The following is a 19707-nucleotide window of genomic DNA, read 5'->3' as shown; positions in this document are numbered from 1 at the left end:
TTGTTGTTATTTTTGAGAGAAACTTTGTTAAAACACATTTATTCATTATTTGTTTAATTTCAATGGCTAATTCATTTTTTTTCACTTTCCTGATTCATATAAATTGCAATCTTTTAAGTCATCTGCCAATCGTTATCTTGCTTTATAAACTTTGTCTTTTTCTTCCAGTAACTTCCAACTCTAATAGTGGTTGCTTACAGCTTTGTTGAAAGCAAAGACATTGATAAAAAAAAAAAAAAATTAGTAAATAAATAATAAAAAATGTTTATTTCTGTTTACTTACCAGTCTTAGCAAGAGATCCTCTTATTCTTTCTATTCTTGATTTTCCAATTCCAAAAATTGATAAAATAGCATTGATACTAACTGGAACTCTTACAGTATTATTATTTTGTGTCACTTCTATGCCATAAGAGAATGAGTGGTCATGAAGAAATCTTTTTTCTTCTTTTTGTCAAGGTCTTCTTTGTTTAACACTTAAACCTCAATCATTGGAGCAAGAAAGCTGTCTTGTTGATATTTATTTGGAATTTTGTTTAAGAAAAAAAGTTAAAACTCCCTCTCTTCTACTGCTGTATTTTGAAAACAAATATAACGCTTGCAATTACACGAAAAGCTCATTGATTGCGAAGATAATCATTCATTTTTATCTCATTCCCAATATTGACCAAGTTTTTTTTTTTTTTTTTGGATTTTGACATTTATCTGCCATTCTTGATGATAAAGTTTTTTTTTTTTTTGTATAACAAAATTTGGTTGGGTGTTACGCGAATAGTTGTAAAAAGCGGTCCTATCAGCATCGGCATCTCCAATTTACCCCTTTGAACAATTTGGACATATTTGGTTTACCCATTGTGACCCCTTTTTTCGAAAGGAAATTTAGATAACTTTTTTTTTGATATCCATCTTTCAAAAGATGCATCAACATGCCTTCAACATAGTAGGGATAATAACTTAAAAATTGTTAATATGTGACATCACTGGTTTTACTCTTGGACCCTTCATATATATATATATATATATATATATATATATATATATATATATATATATATATATATATATATATATATATATATATATATATATATATATATGTATATATATGTATATATATATATATGTATATATATATATATATATATATATATATATATATATATATATATATATATATATATATATATATGTATGTATATATATGTATATATATATATGTATATATATATATATATATATATATATATATATATATATATATATATATATATATATATATATATATATATATATATACACATATGTATATATGTGTATATATATATATATATATCTCCTTATTTTGCAGTCGAAAAAAAATTTTATAGTAAAAAAAGTCTCTTTCTACAACATTTAAGCGACTTCAACAATTAAGCTACAATTTAATGTTGTCTAAAAGTTAAAAAAAATTAAAATAATGCAGTGTACACCAAGTTTTATCGCTTTTTTTTTAAACCAGAAAAATAATGACTATAAAATATATTTTTAAAAAACGCGTGAAGTGTTGCTACATCGACTATCTTATAGCCTGCTGCTACAAGGGAGTACTGCTACATTGACTATCTTGAAGCCTGCTGCTACAAGAAAGTACTGCTACATCAACTATCTTATAGCCTGCTGCTACAAGGGAGTACTGCTACATCGACTGAGGGTTTGGTTTGGGCAAGCAACCTATGAAGAAGAAAAAACTGAAGAATAACAAAATAATCAAGTCCTAAAACAAAAATATCCCGAAAGCAAAACTGTTAGGATCTATAAAAAACAAAGTAACAGCCACTATTGGTTGCCATGGTATATATATACATACCATATATATCATATATATACATACCATAATATATATATATATATATATATATATATATATGGTATGTATATATATATATATATATATATATATATATATATATATATATATATATATATATATATATATATATATATATATATATATATGGTATGTATATATATATATATATATATATATATATATATATATATATATGGTATGTATATATATATATATATATATATATATATATATATATATATATATATATATATATATATATATATATATATATATATATATATATATATAATTTTTACTAAAGGGTATATTAAAATTTAAATATTAAACAATTCAGTAAAAATAAAAACAACAAAGACAAAACGCAACAAGAATTACATGCCATTTATCTGTTGATAATTTGTACACAATTCTTTAAGAAATGCAGTGGTTTTCTCAGTTTCATTATTTACTAATGTTTTTCCATACTTTCTTAAATTACTCTCAGCCTAAAGGGCAAGAAAAAATTAAAGAATAAAATAAAACACACAGAGACATATACATGTATATATATATATATATATATATATATATATATATATATATATATATATATATATATAATATATATATATATACCAACTTTATTAGAATTATTTTATTTAGAATTGATGAAACTTTCTCATTTCCGCTATTCTTTTAACTTTTTTGTTTACTTCTTAAACTAAAGGATTTAAGAATTTAGAATTAAATTAAAGAACTCCTTTTGTCATTTTTATTTAGATTATTTTAATAAGAATTTGAATAAAAAGTTTTTTGTTGGTTTTTTGTAATACTTTATTTAGAAGTTAAGTTAAATTATTTTTTCGCTTTTAGTTTATTCAGAATTTTAATAAAACATTTGCTTTACTGTTTTTATTTTATTTAGAATATAAATAAAACTTTGTTTTACTGTTTTTATTTTATTTAAAATTAAATAAAACAATTGATAGAAAATAGAAAATAAAATAGCAAATAAAATTAAGTTTGATAATTCAGCAAAAAAAGTCAGCAAAAATTTGCCCACCCCAGACACTGTCAGGTCAGTAGTTAGGTCGGCCAGTCCAGTCAATTCTTTGTGTTGGCTGATAAATTCGGCTGGCCAACACAAGTAATTGACTGTCAATTTTTATTATTATTTTTGTTTAAGTTTTTATCTTAGTGATTGTTCTTCATGACTAAACTTTATAAATACAAAAATAAGTTTATGCTTTAAAAATTAACAAATTGTTTTAATAATAAAAACTTTAAATAAAATAAATGCATTATTTAAAAGTGCTAACAGGCAATTAAAAATAATTCATTTCGTTGCAATGACTCTGCAAATGGTGGGAAAAGCTATGAGAAAATTATTGAAAAGATTGAATAATAAAATAAAAAGTAATGTTGAGATGATGTTCCTAATTACACACAATAATTTTGAATAATAATAAAAACTTCAATCTCTGAAGTTAAAGAAAAACTAGCACACATCTTATATCTCTTGCTAATTAAAATCATTTCAAAAACTGCTAATTTTAACAAGATAACAATAATACTATTAACTTTTGTTTGCTGATATTATTTAAACTAAATATTTAATACTAAAAAGACAAATGTTTTAAGAAACACTACTATAAATTATTACTAATGTTACATAAAATGAGATTTTTACTAATTATATATTTTTAATAATGCGACTATAGAAAAAAAAGTGCAAATGCGCAATTTGTAACTTTTAATTTATCTATGAATCATTCAGTTATCTGCAATTTATGGCAAAATTAACGAGAAAATAATCAAAAAGGTTTAGAGAAAAATTTTCATAGTTTAAATACATAAATTATTATATGTTATTATGTTATTATTAAAATAGCATATAAAATATTTTTATTATAAAAATAAGAGCTTTAATTATTAAAAAAAAAAAGGATTTTCACCATCGTTAAAATATAATTATTTTCAATAGATTTAGTTTACATCATGCATAATACATTCATAAATGAAGCGAATTAATAAGTTCAGGGTTGTTAAAGCAGAAAAATTACTGGTTCCTGATAATATGCATTAGCTATTAGATATAAATTTTAACAACAATAAATATAATATATACTCGAATATATTTTGAGTAGAAGAATTATTAATCTAAAATTATTAATAATTTATTAATTTTTAATTATTAAATTATTGACAAAAAACTAAGTTTAAAAAACAAAGATAAAAACAATTAAAAAATTAGAGGATTAAACAATTTTTTTTAGCTTTAACAACCTGCTAGCAATTTAAGTAGCATATAATAAACGAGAAAACTATTTAAAACGCTTTTGCAAAAATTAAATGATTTATATGAAATACCTTGTTTATTAAATCTCTATTAAAAATTTTTTTAACTGGTCAACCATGACTGGCAAGAATTAATTTTGGAAGGTCAAAATAGCATTTCTAGTAATTTCGAGTGTTCATTGACAGTTGACCAGCTATTATTTTCCATGCTATATATATATATATATATATATATATATATATATATATATATATATATATATATATATATATATATATATATATATATATATATATATATATATATATATATATATATAATAATATATATATATATATAATAATATATATATATAAATACAAACTGTTTCATGTCCTGCTGCGTTGTAGGATATGCCTTTTTCAGGCAAAGGCTCAGAGATGCCAACTCTGACTTAACACACCTCCTGCCTGAATAAAATCCTGAGTAAAGGCTAGAGATAGTGTCTTGATAAAACAACTCATCTTGGGCAGACATTAAAATGCATCCCAAAAACCATAGAACACAAAAAACCATTGTCATCACCAAGTTCTCTATATTTATCATTCATTAATACTCAAATCCCTTTCCAGACTATCCCAATCATTTATATTATCTACTCAACTTATGTCTTGTTTCTAGTAATCAATGGAAATTCTGTTTCAGTATTTGTTTTGTCTAAAACTTCAATTTGAGCCAATACCAAATTTTTGGATTCGTTAGTATTTATAAAAAAACATACAGAAAACCGAAAAATTTGTAAGATTTAAAATTTTTAACTTTATCTTTAATTTATCCTATCTTTAATTTTGAAAAACAGTTATTTTTTAAAATATTCACAAAATATTTTTAAAATTTTCACAAAAATTTTGAGAATTTTTACAATACCTTGTTTTGCAGAGAAAATCTGCCAGTTGTTATTTTTCGCTATTATCTTATATTGCTAACTTATGTTTTTAATCTGAATTTGGGATACAAGTGTAATCAATTCTAACATAACACAAGTATAAAAAAACAAATGTAAACTGCATTTTTGAATAAATTTTTCTAATGAAACTAATTTTGATTAGTTGAAATGTCGATATTGGTTTTGGCACCAATATCGACATTTCAACTAATCAAAATTAATTTGAAAATTGTTTTAAAAAGTCAGTTTCGGTTTTGGCACCGAACTAGAGTACCTGAAATTTCGGTTTCGGCATTTTTTCTGTTTCAGTCAATCACTACTTGTTTCTGATCCTAGTGCTCAGTTTCTCCACATTCACCCTTAGGTGTTTCTGATCATGGTTTGATACTTTAAACGGTTTTTTCGTGAAGGCCTTTGGGTAGAAATCTTTTATCTTCCTGCTGACAATTGTGCTTCTTATAGAACTTCTTGGATTCCAACTGGCATGACAACTTTTATTCCCTCTCAATGATTTCAAGTCAAGGCTTACTCTTTTCCATTGTTTTCCTTACATTGCGCTGCTGCAATTTCAAATTGTAACCATTACTTCCATATCTATCACCAAAACAAATTTCCTAAAAACAGGGGCTTGTTTACAATTGCTAGAAACCATTGTAAAAAGTTTTTGTCTAAATGCTAAAGCCTACTATTCTCAGTTCACAAAATCTCGTATTTCATCTCAAAACTTAGGCTCCTGAGACTTCACGAGAATCTTTAACAGTGTCTATAATAAGGGCAAATCTGTTATTTCACTTCTCTTGCATAGTTCAGATTTTGTTACTTCACCTTTAGACAAAACTGAATTGTTTGCTAAGAACTTTTCATCAATCACATTTCTTTATTCCACTAAATACATCCTACCTGATACAGCCAACTACCAGGTTGATCTATTACTTGGGATTTTTATCACTACAGCTTCTGTATCTAAAATGATTTCCTGCAGAGACTCTTACAGCCTGTGGTCTGGACAACATAACTGATACAGTTTTTCAGAAGTGTTCTCCAGAGCTGTTGTCTATACTTTCAAAACTATTTAACAAGTGCTTATCAGAACCTTGTCTATACTTTCATAACTATTTAACAAGTGCTTATCAGAATCTTGGATTTCGATCTTCTTGTTCTACAGCTGATTTGATAACAGTAATAATCATAAGTAATAAGCTGATTTGATAACTGTAATAATTTATTCTTGTCTCGATAAGAAGCCAACACTCTCAAATCCGGCATTGTATGGAATACTGTTGCCATATAACTGGGGCGGATCTTCCAAAGATGCCCATTTTCTTTTTTTTGACAAGGTGCAAAAATGCATTGTTAACATAGTTGGACCTGCTCATGCATATAACCTCCAACCATTGTCATATTGTGGTAGTGTTGCCTCTCTTTCTTTTTTTTTATAAATACAAAAATGAACGCTACTCTAAAGAGCTAGCGCCTCTTGTGCCATCTACTAAAATTCACTCTCATGTTACTTGTCATTCAATCAAGTCTCATCCTTTTACTGTAACAGTTCCCAAGTGCTCCAAACCTTCTAATTTGTCTAGCTTTTTTTAAAAGACATTTTCGAACATTTAATAATTGTCTCATCAATTCCTAAGATTTCAGTTAGTTCTTTTTAGGGCCAGAGAATGCTTTTCTGCAAACATTTCTGGCTGTAGATGTTCCTGACCCACTAACTACAGAGAAATCAACTCTGAGATGTTTCCTTTTGAACATTAATTGCTGGATGAATTTCTTTTTGTTGCCATATGTTGTCTTGAATTCTTTGCTTACTATCCTTTTTTTAAACTCAAGTCTGTATGAAATATGTAAAAGACACTCTATAAATCTTATTCAAGCATGTAGTGGAGTATCCCATAGATAAGTATACCTTTTTTTGCTGTAAACCGACATAGAAAGTTCTTCAAACACGCTATTTCAGTTCATGTAGCTCCACAAATGCAACAGCATTACAACATTGACAATGTGTTTGTTATAATTGTTAAAACTTTTCTGTCAATCATGCACAAAGTAAAATTGAAATCAATAATAATTAATTACAGTTAGCAGAAAAAGCGGGAGTCAACTTATTGCAAGTAATTACAGGCCAATTTTGGTCACATCAGTCATAAGTAAATAATTATAAAGTATAATTTGTGACTCCATGATGAAGCATCTAATAACAAGTAATCTTATCACATCGCAACAGCATGGTTTTGTGCCAAAAAAGAGTTGTATCACAAATTTGCTAGAGTGCCACAACATTGGTAGTACAGACATCCCGTTTACATTCTATTTACTGATTTCGCAAAAGCATTAAACACTATTGCATGAACATGTTATCCCTAAAATTAAATCATATGGTTTTAATAATAAATTTGCTGCATGGATAAAACTATTCTTAAGTAACAGACAACAAGAGTAGTATTTAATGAAAACCAGTCAGACTGAACTACAATTTAGTAGTAATACAAAGTTCAGTACTACCAACTTTATTCAAATTACTCATAAATGACCTTCCATTTATAAATAACCCTGATTGTCAGCTTTTCAACATAAAAAACATATACGCTGATGATAGTAAGACTCTTGCTGAACTGGACCAGATTGAGACACTAAGAAACCAATTACAAAATGATATAGATAAAATAAAGTAAATGTAAAATAATGCATTTTGGTAAGCATAATAAAGAGAATATACTAACTGATTATAACATACAAATTCGAATTGAAGTTTCTGATTTAGAAAAAGACCTAGGCATTATGACATTTACTGATGGAAAATACAGCCAACATATCAACTACTGCGCCAACGAAGCTAACAGAATGCTAGATTTAACTTAACACACTTTTAAATTCTACACCATCTCAATTGCTAAAATATTGAATAAAGTCTTGGTTCAACCGCGTCTCCAATATGCAGCACCTATCTGAAATAAATCAAAGGAATATAATGTATAAGCTCTTGAAAAAGCTCAAAGGATTTTTTCAACTGGAACAAGAAGTCTTTTACGCATAAGTTGGAGTGAATCACGATTAAAAAAGTTTAATATTACAATATTAAAACTCATTTTATACTTTTAGCAAACCACTTTATAAAAGGTGAAATACAAATAACATATTTCTAAACTAAAAGGTGAAATACAAACAACTATTACTAAACTAAATTAACTAACTGATGTTTGCATTGTCTGCAGTTTTGTCTGACAAATTTCTTAGAGACAATTCATCAATTAGATGTGAGTTTTTAGCCATTTTTATATATTTTTTTTGCTAAATCCAATAACATTACTTTATTTTAAACAGACTTTATAAGTATCATATTGATAAATCTATACCTATTATATATTATACTATTTAATAGTAATTTATAAGTATCATATTGATAAATCTATACCTATTATGTATTATATATTATACTATTTAATAGTAATTTATTATATTATAATATTATAATACTATAACTTATTATGTCTAATATTTCACTCAGAAACTAGAAACTCGTAGGTTAAGAGGAGATTTAATAGAAAAAATTGTCCATGGTTTAATACAAGTTAAATGGTGTACATCTAGGTCAAAAATAATGATAAAACCTGAATAGCTAATGGAACAATCTGCATACAGAAGAAATCCCATTTGATTTAAAATGGAATTAATAAAAGAATGTTGCTCATGAAGAGAGAATTTTATTCTTAATAAAAAAGCCAGTGTATGGAATCATCTTCCTCCATCTATCATACTATCCACGTCATTAAAAGTATTCAAAAAATGATAAGATGAATATATCAATATATACATAAATATATATATATATATATATATAAATATATATAAATATATATATATAAATATATATATATAAATATATATATATATATATATATAAATATAAATATAAATATATATATATATATATATATATATAAAAATACATATATATATATATATATATATATATATATATATATATATATATATATATATATATATATATATATATATTATATAAATATATATACACACATACATATATAAATGGAGCATTAAACAAATGCGGATGGTGTTATAAAAAAACAGGAAGTTTTTTTATGACACCATCCACATTTCACGGGGACTTCAGTACATACATCAAACAATAAATAGCCTAACCCACAGCAGCAACCTTATCTTTCATTATTCTTGGTTTTTTTCTTCAATTTATGAAAAATTAAAGCACACTTTTTTACATTGAGAGTGTAAAAATTATATATATACATACATACATATATATATATATATATATATATATATATATATATATATATATATATATATATATATATATATATATATATATATATATATATATATATATATATATATATATAAATATAAAATTAGTTATTTTATAACAATGTTGATGACAACAAACTTGAATGAAATTCAATATAATCAAAAAACCTCTTGAAATGGAAGCATGTGCATGTACTTTAATGCTTTTTCATAGTCTTTTATATCTTCAAGCTGAATTTTAATATACCTTAAAAAGTAGAAAGAAATTTTTATTCAAAATGAAACTTATTATCAGGTTTCTTGTATGAAAATTTAACAAAAACTACTAAATATAGTGTCTATATGTAATGTAGCTTAAGTACAATGTGGTCAATATATAATGTAGAATGTATCGAATATTGTCAATTAAATCTAACAAACAATATATATGTAAAATTTAGGCAATAAATTTGCTTATAAAATAAATAAGACAACATTTGTAAAACTTAGTGGCTGTGATTTAATATTTACGTTTGAGACTCATTGCATTGCTATGACCTCCTATCTTGTTAGTAAAACTGTAAAACCAGTTATTCAAGGGTAAAATCAATTCATCAAGCTGCATTTAATAGTTTAAATTGTCACTGTACACCATCACTGTACAATAATTGTCATTGCTCATCTTTACTGTCACTGCACAACTTCACTATCACTGCTCACCATAACTGTCAATGCACACCTTCACTGTCAATGCACGCCAACATTGTCACTATGCACAATCACTATCACTGTACAACATCAGACTGACATATAAAAAATTGGATCTTACCATTCATGCTGTTTTTTCTTTTCCGCAAGTTGCAGAGCATGTTCAAAATAGCCAGCTTGCCTGCACACCTAAAAAAATAATGTATAAAAATTATAAACTTATTAAATTAACTTTTTTTAAATTTTTTATTAAAAATAAACAAAACTGCTAAAAATTTTAAAATTATATCTTTAAAAATTTAAACTTTTTAATTCCAACATGAATAAGAAATAAGAATCACAATTTGCAAAATAATACACAAAAAATCAAATAATAATAAAAATTTATAGTATTTAAAGTATAAAAAAAAATAAAATGTAAAATGTTGCAAAATATATAAATCTCCTTAATGATAAAAATAAAGGTTGCAAAATATGAGAATCACCTTAATAGCTGTTTCAACATCAAAGTTAAGTTCTTTATCTGTCTAAATGAAAAATATTTCAACATCAAAGTTAAGTTTTATATCTGTTTAAAAAAAATATTTATAGTTTAGTGTACCAGGCATACCGATATGAAGTGAAAGCTAAGATACAAATGTGTCAACAGGGAACATTTATTGTGAACAACCCTTAATTTTTTTTGCTAGGTTGGTTCAAAATCTGTCAAACATTTAATATGCATCAAGTCATTGAATATCAACATCATATTTTTTTATCGTGTTAAAAATGTAAAAAATTTTTACCAGAAAGTGACGATTTGTGGAAAACATTAATTTTTTGTTTTCATTTGAAGAAAGGTGGTGAAGAATTGCATCAAATGCTTGTCAAGGTATATGGTGATTATGCTCTACCAGAAGCAGTTTAAAAGATGGTTTCAATGGTTCAGAAATAGTGATTGTGATGTGAGAAATAAAGAGCATGAAAGACCACCAAAAAAAAAAAAAAAAAATTAAATTGATTATTTAAAAAAGCTATGGGAAAGATCTAAAAGTAAGGAAAATGAGTGCCACATAAATTGAAAAAAATACAGGTGGAAAACCAAAAGAAAGTAAGTTTTGCATCGAATTGTTACTGGGGATGAATAATGGATTTATTTTAAGAATCGTAAATGGAAAAATATCATGGGATAATACGGGACAACTATTAACATTGATTGAAAACCAGATTGATCGAAGAAATTCTCTGTATTTGGTGGGGTCAGAAAGGTGTGGTGTATCATGAGCTTCTAAAACCTTGTGAAATTTGAACCATGATCGAAAAACGATTGAAATAGCCAAGAAAACATGACAAAGAAATTTTGTTACACAATAATGCACCTGCACACAAAGCAAAACTGGTTCAGGATAAAATCAAAGCACTTAGCTGCTACTCCACCAGCCATATTCACCAGACTTGGACCGTTCCAACTACCATATGTTTTCATCAATGGGACACGCATTGGCTGAGCAATACTACCACGCCACATTTCTTTTGGCATGTTATCCACAAATTGCCAGAAAGGTAGAAAGCAATAATCAATACTTTGAATAAAATGTTTTTTACTTTCCATTCAAAACTATTGTTTCATTTTCACAAAAATTTTCACACTATACCTGTACACCTGGTATAATGAACTATGTTGCTATTCATAAAAGATTTAAAAATAACAAAGATACAAATAACACAAGCTAACAAAAACTAATTGCAACAGTTTTGAAACTAAATGTTATGTGGAGTTCTTATAAAATTTTGATTAAGCCCAAATTTCACTTTGGCAAAAAGACTTAATCAAATCCCCTATTAATTCCCCATTGACTATATATACTTTGGCATTTTTATAGCAAATTACAAATATTTTTCAAAATTTGGCAAATGAACAATTTTTAAAAAGGTATGTCTGGAAAGCAGATTTGAAACTTCTTTGGAAATTTGTTTGAAAATAAAAAATTTTAAGTAATTTAAAAAACAACAATTAAATAATAATAACAAACAGCCATATAAAAAAGCAAATTTAAAAATTTATCAATTATAAATAAACTCATAAATATTAATTAATTCCTCTTTCATGTGCAAATTACATTTTTTTTTTTAAATTAAACAATATTCAGAGCGGCACATCAAAAACAAAATTGTTCACATGGCATATTGAAAATAAAATCTTCAAATATTCTGAGAATTAAAATATAAGAAGAAGTATAAAATCTAAAACTTCATTTTTTTGTCTTTTAGTTTTGAATAATTTTTTGTGTAAAAGTTTTTAACAAATAAACAATAAGATAGTCACTTTATACAATTGGCTAAATACTTGTTTCTATGAAAACAAAAAAATAATCCTTTTTTTGAATGTTAGCAGGTTGTAACATCATATATAATGAAACAAAAACTTACATTTATAAAACCATCAAGTTTATCAACCGCTTTGAGCTTAGTATAACAATTTATCAAGAGAGTTGTGTGGTCAGTGTTCGCGAGTCCTTTTTCATGTAATGCCTAAATTAAATATTATAAATTTATAATAATTAAGAAAACCAAAATCAAAAAGGGACATAACAAATAAAGAAACAACTAAAGAAGTGTTAAAGTCAACATTTCCTTTTATCTGAACATAAAACATTCAAAACACAGTTCAGATAAAAGATAATAAAATATAAGTTGAAATTATTTTTTATAAACATAAATATAAATGTAAACAAAGAAAAAAACTTTATTTTTCATGTTTTCATTATTTGCTTACTCTCTTTTTTCTAAATGTGAGAGTCTTTATAAAAGCACACACAACTTTTTTCAACAATTTTTTTATTACCAGCAAGACTGCAAGCAACCACTAATTAAGCTGGGAGTTGACAGAAAACCAAACAATCAATAAGTAAGCAACCACTAATTAAGATTGGATTTTACAGAAAGCAAAGAAAAGAATTTAAGAAAAATGAAGAGTAAGAAAGAAGAGCAAAAAAAAAAAATACATGTGTCAGTAAAACTGTAAAATGCAATTGCCAGGAAAACATGAATGCGAGAGAGAATTTTAAAGCACTGAAGTTTGAGGATTAAAACTAAATGAATAAAAGTTTTTGAGCTTGAAGAAGTAGTTACAGTAAAAAGATGTAACTAAGCTAAATAAAAAGTCATGCAAATTTACACAAGATGGTACAGAGGCTAAAACTTAGCAGCTAGAGTAGGTTTAACAACATGGTGTCTTTAAGCATTGCATAAAAGAGAGAGGGTCGTACAAGAACAATAAGTTTAAATGGCAAGAATAGAATTTTAAAAAGTTTTATAACTTTGCAATGGATTATGGATATATGGTTTCCATGAGAGGTTAGTTGTAAATGATAATTCTAGAAGATCTAAAGTAAATAAAATTCAGTAAATAAGCTTAAGCTATCATTGTAGAATAGATTGACTGCCAGTTTCAAGTGATCAAAAAATGATGACATTTTGTCAGGACTTAAGTATATAGTTGTGCAATCAGCATAAAGTAATACTATCAGGAAGATCATTAATAAAGAACAACACAGACTCAAAGATAGAACCTTGTGGTACCTGAAAAGTTATTGGAAACAAACATGTCTATCGAGGACAATTTTAATACTGTGCTTAGAAAGGAATGATTATAAGTATAGTTATAAAATTTTTATCAGATTCAACATATAATGAGCCTATAAAGAAGACCAGTATGCCAGACTTATCAAAATCATTTGATATGTCAAGAACAATAGTCATTTTCTCATTGCTTTTCATTTTATGCCAATAAAACCTTTCTGTTATAACAGTTAACAGAGTATGTTATTTTGTCAGAAAGTTACTAAACTCAAGATGAGATATTAAAAGTTTGTTCATTAAAGATTCAAAAGCTTTGCAAATAATAAAAAGAAGACTGACTGGGCAATAGTTAGAGGGGCCACAGAAATTACCAGAGATTTTATAAATTAAATTATGTGGCATTTTTCAGCAGGCAGATAGACAAGATTCAGTTAAACACTTTTTAAATAGTTTAGAGAGTTATGAATTGATTTCTGGAAAACACTTTTGTAAGATTATGACAAAAATGTTTTTACAAATAGTTCTGAACTATTTACAATGTTATGTATTCATATATTCGTAAGAAGATCAAAATTATGTATTAGAAATAAAATGCTCGACTTTGTTAATGACACTAAAGATTTTCTTTAGAATAATAATTTAATAATTTAAGAGTAACAGACTTTAAATAAGTTTTTGCATTGATTTTTTGCAATGATTATCCTTATGATTAGAAATATCAGCAGCAAACGAAAGAAAACACATGAGATAAGTAATGCAATTACTTCGAATTGATAAAAAAGAATAGAAGTTTCCATGCCTGCCTGAAACCAGCAAATTTTAAAGGAGGTGCAATTTTCAGCAGAGAGATCAAGACACAGTTTAAGGACCATCACAACGAAAATCATAGAAAACAACCTTAAGGTAAAAAGTGAAACGATAAGTTATTAATGATAGGGTAAATTTGATGTAGAAGAAATACAAAATAAAAGTATTAGCAAGATAATAGCATGATCTAAAAGAGAATTAGGAGAAACTAAGCAAAAGCCAGAGAAAAGATAAAAATTAAGAAGTGAAGTTAAGTGATTAGGGTTGTCTGGAAAATGATTTGAAAAGAGATTTACAAAAAGAAAGATGAAGAAAGCCAAAGACTATATTCAGAGAATTCAACAAATGAAAAGTCACTTCAAAGGCAATTTTTGAAACAATTTTAATGCTTTTTTTGTTTAATACTTCAAGATATTCATGTTTTAATTGAAATAAAACTTGACTCAATCTTGGATAGTGCATGACATCCTAAGCAATAAACTATGCACAGTTGCCTCATTTGTAAGGAAATTTTCTGACAAGCCCGAAAGTCATTGCCTTGTTCAAAAGAGTTTGTGTGTGTATATATATATCAGAGGTGACTCTTGTGGTTGCCCAATGGTACCAGACATTCAAATTTTGTGAAGAGCGACTAAAAATATTTCTTTGATGCAATAAAGTCGCCCAAAAGGGTGACTATTAATTTTTATTGGCAGTTCTACATTTTTTTTTTAATTCATAAACTTCTATAAAAAGACAAGTATCTATCTAAAATAATAATAAAATTATAATTTGAAAGTCGCAGTGTCAAAGTTTGTTTTCTGCATTTTTGATTATTAATTAGAACCTAAGAAAATTGTACAAGCGTTTAAACATATTTAATAAAATGCTTCCTAAATAAAAATTAAAAGATTTTCTTGCTTAAACAAAAATACTATTTTGCTTTTACTTTTTTACTAATTTTATTTAAGGATTTAGAACTATAAACTAATACAATTGAATTTGCCAAAAAAAAATAAAAAAATAATAATACTTTGACAGGCCTTGCTAAGAAGAGTTACACAGCTCGTAAATGTCGAAAGCATTTATTTAAGAAAAAAGAATTTTGTAAAATGTAATTGTCGAAAGCCTTCAGTGAGGCGTAAACTTTTTTTTTGTAACCTTTAAATTATCTTTAAATATCATTTATGTGACATTTATTCAGAAAATTTTAGGTCGTAAAAAATAAGCAATTGAGAAATTTTTAAAGAAACTAATTGTTTTATAAAAAAAGATTCTAATTTTTTTATAGTTTTAAATTTTTAAAGAAACATTTTAAAATTAAAATTTTAAAGAAGACTTTTATAATTTTTCAATTTTCAAAGAAACAAATTGTTTTATAAAAAAAGATTTTAATTAAAGAAAATTATTTAACACAAAATATAAAGAAATCTTTGTCTGACCAAATGGTACTCCATCAGAGCAAGCAAACTTCAATAAGTTATATGCTGAAAAAAAAAATTTGAATGAGCAGCTCCAATCCAATCTAAAACTTGATCAGCCCTTTCGATATGTTGTCCGCAGAGATAGTGTTCGCTGTATCGATATCAGCAAAACAATCTCAACTCGTGGAATCGATAAGCATCCCTTTATGGACGAAAAAACAGCTGCAGATAAAAAGTTAAAATGGTTGAATCCTTGCAAACATCCATATCAACCACAAACAATTAGAGCAATGCCCTCCAAACAATATAAACAATCAGCTACACACCCAGCAATTAAAAAAAACTTATCATCTGCTAGTTATCTAAACTGTTTTTACACCAATTCTACATCATTGAACCACCAAAAACTCCAAGAGCTTTTTCTAGCTGCTACTAACTTTAATGAATTTTCAGCACCTTTTTTTCCTAATTATAATATTTATAAAAAAGATCACTCTACTCATGGTGGTGGTAATGAAATATATATAAAAAGTAATTATAGCATAAATGAATGCATAAAACATAAATTGCATAAAGGAATTAAACATTCAGAACAACTCTGGCTTGAACTTATATTAAGTAAAGAATCTCTATTTTATAGGATGCATTCATCGCCCACCAACTAGTAGCGTATCAGCCTTCAACGAAATTGCTAGATCCATTTCATATTCAAAATCTCTAATTGAAAACAAAAATTTCCAAGGCCTTATTATTACTGGGGATTTTAACTTTGCAAACATCAAGTGGAACAAAGGTTTGTAGAATACAACAGGCGGTGAAACCAGTTTGGATGCCAAATTTGCTAATATTCTTTTTGAACTTCACCTCTATCAACATGTAACCAAACCAACTTTTATGCAATCCAATGGTTCTTCAAAAAATACACTTGACCTAATAATCAGTGAATCCATTGATCAAATCAATGAAATCATCTTCGGTCCACCTTTAGGAAACAAATCACAAGGTCACTGCACTTTGTCCTGGCAGTATCAGTTATCTAATGTTACGATCAGCAATAACCTCTCCAGATGTTTGAAATTTGCATACAATAAAGGGGATTACAATGCATTTAATAATTATCTTTCCAATTTGGAATGGGAAAAACGTTTTGAAAATTTAGACGCAGATGAAAATTTCATCCCTTTCATTACTTTTAAAAAAACAAAACGCAAATTACCTTGGTTAACCCGTGAACTGTTATTCTTAATCAAACACAAGAGAAAGCTCTGGTTTCTCAACGTCAATAGCAAATGGAAAACCATTCCTCTGGTTAACGAGAACAAACAAACTCCTAATCTGGTAAAGAAAGCAACTGGTGATGCAATCCCTACCTATGAAATTAATTTATCTAATGACAAGAAAAACCCAAAGAAATTTTTTGCTAATATTAATAGCAAATGCACGGTAAGCAACCAGACTGTGTCATTACAATCAATGACTGGGGAAATTAGTAACAACCAAGTTTTTATTGCGACCACTCTAAACAAACAGTTTCAATTTGTCTTTACCATTGAACCTCACATTCAAAATTTACCACTTTTTACTAAACCCATAACTATATCACTTTTTCATATCTCCTTTGATTATGAGTCTGTTTGAAGTCACCTTGTTAATTTTGATGGTTATAAATCTATGGGTGAAGATCAGATAAGTCCTTACGTACTCAAGGCATGCTCTAACACATTAGCGACTATCAAGCTATGATCTACTAGAACCTCTAGCCATGATCTACTAAAAATCAATGGAACAAGGCATGTTACCAAAGGCATGGCTTGTAGCAAATGTGACTCCTTTGTTCAAAGGAGGTTCTAAAATGGATCCAAACAATTACAGACCCATTTCCATTACTTCTGTGCCATGCAAAATAATGGAGAAATTGCAGCATCTACTGTCTCAAAATCCTATATATAATTGTCAGCATGGTTTCATAAACAAAAAATCTTGTGTTACTAATTTACTTGAGACTATGGATTTTCTGACCTACAATATGTCACGTAAGCTTCCTGTTGATGTTGTCTTTCTAGATTTCGCTAAGACATTTGACAAAGTTCCTCACACTAGACTGCTACAAAAACTAAAATCCTATGGAATTGAAGGTAAAATTTTAAACTAGATTAAAGCGTTTCTTTAAATTGTACTCAACATGTCTAACTTGGTAATGTAACATTGGAATAGAAAAAAGTGACTAGTAGCGTTCCTCAAGGCTCAGTTCTTGGTCCAACGCATTTTACTATCTTCATTAGTGATTTACCAGAACAAATTAGTCACAAAAATAAATGCAAAATGTAAACACAAAAATCCTTAGTGTGGTCAGTACTGAAGAACAATAACTTTGTTTGCAAGTCAATGTCAATGTCAGTGACAATATTGTTAAATGGGTTCAAGAACGGCTTATGGAAATAAATATTAGGAAATGTAAAATAATGCATTTCAACCAATCCAAATCTGTTCCACACCTATACTTTATTGATGACTGAAGCTCAAACAACAGTCTCAACAGAGTTCAACTTGAATCAACCTCATCAGAATGAGACCTTGGTGTTTTAATTTCCAATGACCTAAAGCAAAATTACTAAACTTCTATTGCTGTAGCCAAGGCTAACAAAATGCTTGATATCCTAAAACATTGCTTCATAAGTAGAGATGCACAACTCTGGAAAAAGCTATATACAACTTATATACGTCCACTTCTAGAAAATACGTCCACTTCTAGAATTTTTCCGCTTGGTGTCCTTATTTAGAAAAGGACATTTCTACAATTGAAAGCATTTAACGGCATGTTACAAAAGTAAGAAATGAAGCCTTTTGACTATCAATCAAGGTGTATCTATGCGAACGAAGAAAACAATTCAGGTCCAATATAACTTTTTTAATAACCAAGTAGCAAACGCATGGAATGCTATGCCAGACAATGTCGTAAATACTACTTCAGTGAAATCGTTTAAATCTAATTTAGACAGGTATCTATAACAGTTACCACAGTACATCATTTTCCGTGGTTGCTTCAATGCTGCTATACAAACTAGCTTTGCTAGTTAATGATAAACTTACGGTTCATGTATTGTCCGTGTAACTTATTAATAATAAAAATAATAATAATAATTCTATATCGCCAAAAGTTCTTTTAACATAATACATTTATGAACATAAATTATGTTAACAAATATCTTATTGATAACTGATAAAATCTATCTATGAGTTGTTTATAATCTTCATTAAAAATACTACATTTAATACTTAAAAATTAAAATAAATAAATAAAATGTGATAAACAAACAAAAGATTATGTTAAGTATAAGATTGTTTTAAAGAATAAATTATAAGAAAATATTTCTAAATACTGAATTTAGATTCTATTAATAACTTTTGTTAAACTAGTTTAAATAATTTTTAAAGCGTTTTAAAATTGAACGTAATTACAACGCGATACTACAAATACTTTCAAAATATCAATAGTTTTCAGGCTCCTATATCAAATAAGATCTTGATAATTACAACACATTAAAAGCAAAGGGTTTAAAAGTTTAAAAATGTGTGTGTATGTATATATATATATACACACACTTATAAATGTATATATACACAAACATATATATATATATATATATATATATATATATATATATATATATATATATATATATATATATATATATATATATATATATATATATATATATATATATATATATATATATATAAGGGTGTCCTGAAAAACAACATCTTTGAAAAATATATGCTTCCATTAATGTGTTCTTTATGATTAAAAAAAACACTGGATTTAAAAATTTTTTGAATAAAAATATTTTTAGGGATCCCTCAAGACTCTTTAACATTTAACGAGTTCCTAATATCTTTTTTTTAAAA

At 26.7% G+C, this 19707-nt stretch overlaps 1 protein-coding gene across 1 annotated transcript in view; it reads right to left on the bottom strand.

Moving 5' to 3' along the window:
• The window catches only part of LOC136071852 (vacuolar protein sorting-associated protein 11 homolog), a 138414-nt gene that overhangs the window by 48799 nt on the left and 69908 nt on the right, over window positions 1–19707 (bottom strand). Inside the window, exons 19-23 of the mRNA XM_065797352.1 lie at window positions 12440–12541; window positions 10516–10557; window positions 10152–10219; window positions 9512–9590; window positions 2230–2335 (exon numbers count right to left, since the gene is read on the bottom strand). Of these exons, the coding sequence (XP_065653424.1) occupies window positions 2230–2335; window positions 9512–9590; window positions 10152–10219; window positions 10516–10557; window positions 12440–12541 (397 nt within the window). The remainder of the gene's footprint in view (window positions 1–2229; window positions 2336–9511; window positions 9591–10151; window positions 10220–10515; window positions 10558–12439; window positions 12542–19707) is intronic.

The sequence above is a fragment of the Hydra vulgaris genome, chromosome 05, assembly GCF_038396675.1.
Source record: "Hydra vulgaris chromosome 05, alternate assembly HydraT2T_AEP".
Taxonomy (NCBI): domain Eukaryota; kingdom Metazoa; phylum Cnidaria; class Hydrozoa; order Anthoathecata; family Hydridae; genus Hydra; species Hydra vulgaris.
The sequence above is the reverse complement of the archived record's forward strand: the minus strand, read 5'-3'. Positions and strand labels throughout refer to the sequence as shown.